The sequence below is a fragment of the Amblyomma americanum genome, chromosome 1, assembly GCF_052857255.1.
Source record: "Amblyomma americanum isolate KBUSLIRL-KWMA chromosome 1, ASM5285725v1, whole genome shotgun sequence".
NCBI lineage: Eukaryota > Metazoa > Arthropoda > Arachnida > Ixodida > Ixodidae > Amblyomma > Amblyomma americanum.
Window position 1 is genome coordinate 434,220,841 of NC_135497.1, and position 1,564 is coordinate 434,222,404.

Here is a 1,564-nt window from a genome sequence, read left to right on the forward strand (position 1 = left end):
CCTCTACGGTGCCAAATTCTTCTCCTCCATAGATCTATGCTCCGGCTATTGGCAGATAGCAGTGGATGACCAGGACCGTAAGAAGACTGCGTTTATGACACCTGATGGGCTGTATCAGTTCAGAGTTATGCCTTTTGGCTTATGCAATGCGCCGGCCACTTTCGAACGTACGACGGACACCCTTCTGCACGGATTCAAATTGTCCACGTGCCTCTGCTATCTCCACGACGTCATAGTCTTCCCCCATCTCCTCTCACCTCGATGACCTTTCCAAGATTCATTTTTCTATCATGCCAGCCTACAGCTCAACTCCTCCAAATGCCGTTTCGCGCGTCGTCAGATCACAATCTTGGGCCATGTCGTCGATTCCACGGGTGTTCACTCTGATCCAGCTAAGATCTGAGCCATGAAAGAGTTCCGGGTGCCGCGTTCCGGCAACGACGTGCAGAGCTTCCTGGCGCTGTGCTCCTACATCCGTCCATTCGTGCCAGGCTATGCTGCCATCGCCCGCCCTCTCTGTGATCGGCTCAAAAAGGACATGGCTTCCACCTGGGGACCCCTGCAAGAAAACGCCTTTGCCGCTGTAATCTCAAAGCTCACCACCTCGCCAGTCTTGGCACACTTCGATGTGGTCGTTCCCACTGAAGTCCGCACTGACGCCAGCGCTCATGGAATCGGGCCTGTCCTTTCTCGGCGGCAATCTGGTTCTGACCGTGTCATTGCCTACGCCAGCCGCCCCACGGAATGAGAAGCTATCGCAGAATGAGAGTGCTCGGCCCTCGTGTGGGCCGTTGAAAAATTTTGCCCATATTTATACAGCTGCCCTTTTACGGTTGTCACAGAGCACCATGCTCCCTGCTGGCTCACCTCTCTGAAAGATCCTACTGGCCGGCTAGGTTGCTGGGCTTTGTGCCTACAAGACTATGACTACGCAGTGGTCTGTAAGTTCAGTCGGCCACACACAGATGCTGATTGCCTCTCCCGATATCCCGTTGACCCTTCTGACCATCTTGCACTGCCTGCGCTGCCGACCTGTTCTCGCACTCTGCTATTGCTCACGTTGGCGATGAGCAACAACGGGATACTGAGCGGCACTCTATTATCGACCGCCTGAACTCCTCCCCATCTGTTCCTGCTGTGCGCCGGTTTGTGCTGCATTATGACACTATACCGCAGAGAAGCGTGAACCCCGCCAGCCCCGTCCTCCACGAGCTTCATGACCTCCACTTTGCTGAACATCAGGGTGTCTCACGTACTCATGTCCGCGTGCGTCATCGCTTCTTTTGTCCCCACCTCTACCAGTCCGTATGCCGCTATGTTCATGCCTGCGACCAGTGCCAGTGCAGGAAACGCCCTGCCACTCTCTCAGCGGGCATGTTCCAACTTGTGGATGTGCCCCCCAAACCTTTACATCGTGTTGGCTTGGTTCTTTTGGGCCTGTTTCCTGAGTCTAACTCCGGAAACAAATGGGTTGCAGTTGCTATGTATTATGCCACTGGCTACTCTATCATGCGGGCCCTCCCTACCAGTACTTCTACTGATGTTGCCGACTTTCTTCTGTACG

General features: G+C 54.5%; 1 protein-coding gene across 1 annotated transcript; it reads left to right on the forward strand.

Annotated features, from left to right (window-relative positions):
• The first annotated feature begins 406 nt into the window (after nt 1–406).
• On the forward strand, nt 407–748 carry LOC144125176 (uncharacterized). Its single transcript, XM_077658335.1, has one exon. The coding sequence runs from the start codon at nt 407–409 to the stop codon at nt 746–748; it is 342 nt and encodes a 113-aa protein (XP_077514461.1).
• Nucleotides 749–1,564: the final 816 nt, after the last annotated feature.

Coding starts and splice junctions, on each gene's coding strand:
- LOC144125176 (XM_077658335.1), top strand. CDS start 407: ATGAAAGAGTTCCGGGTGCCGCGTTCCGGCAACGACGTGCAGAGCTTC.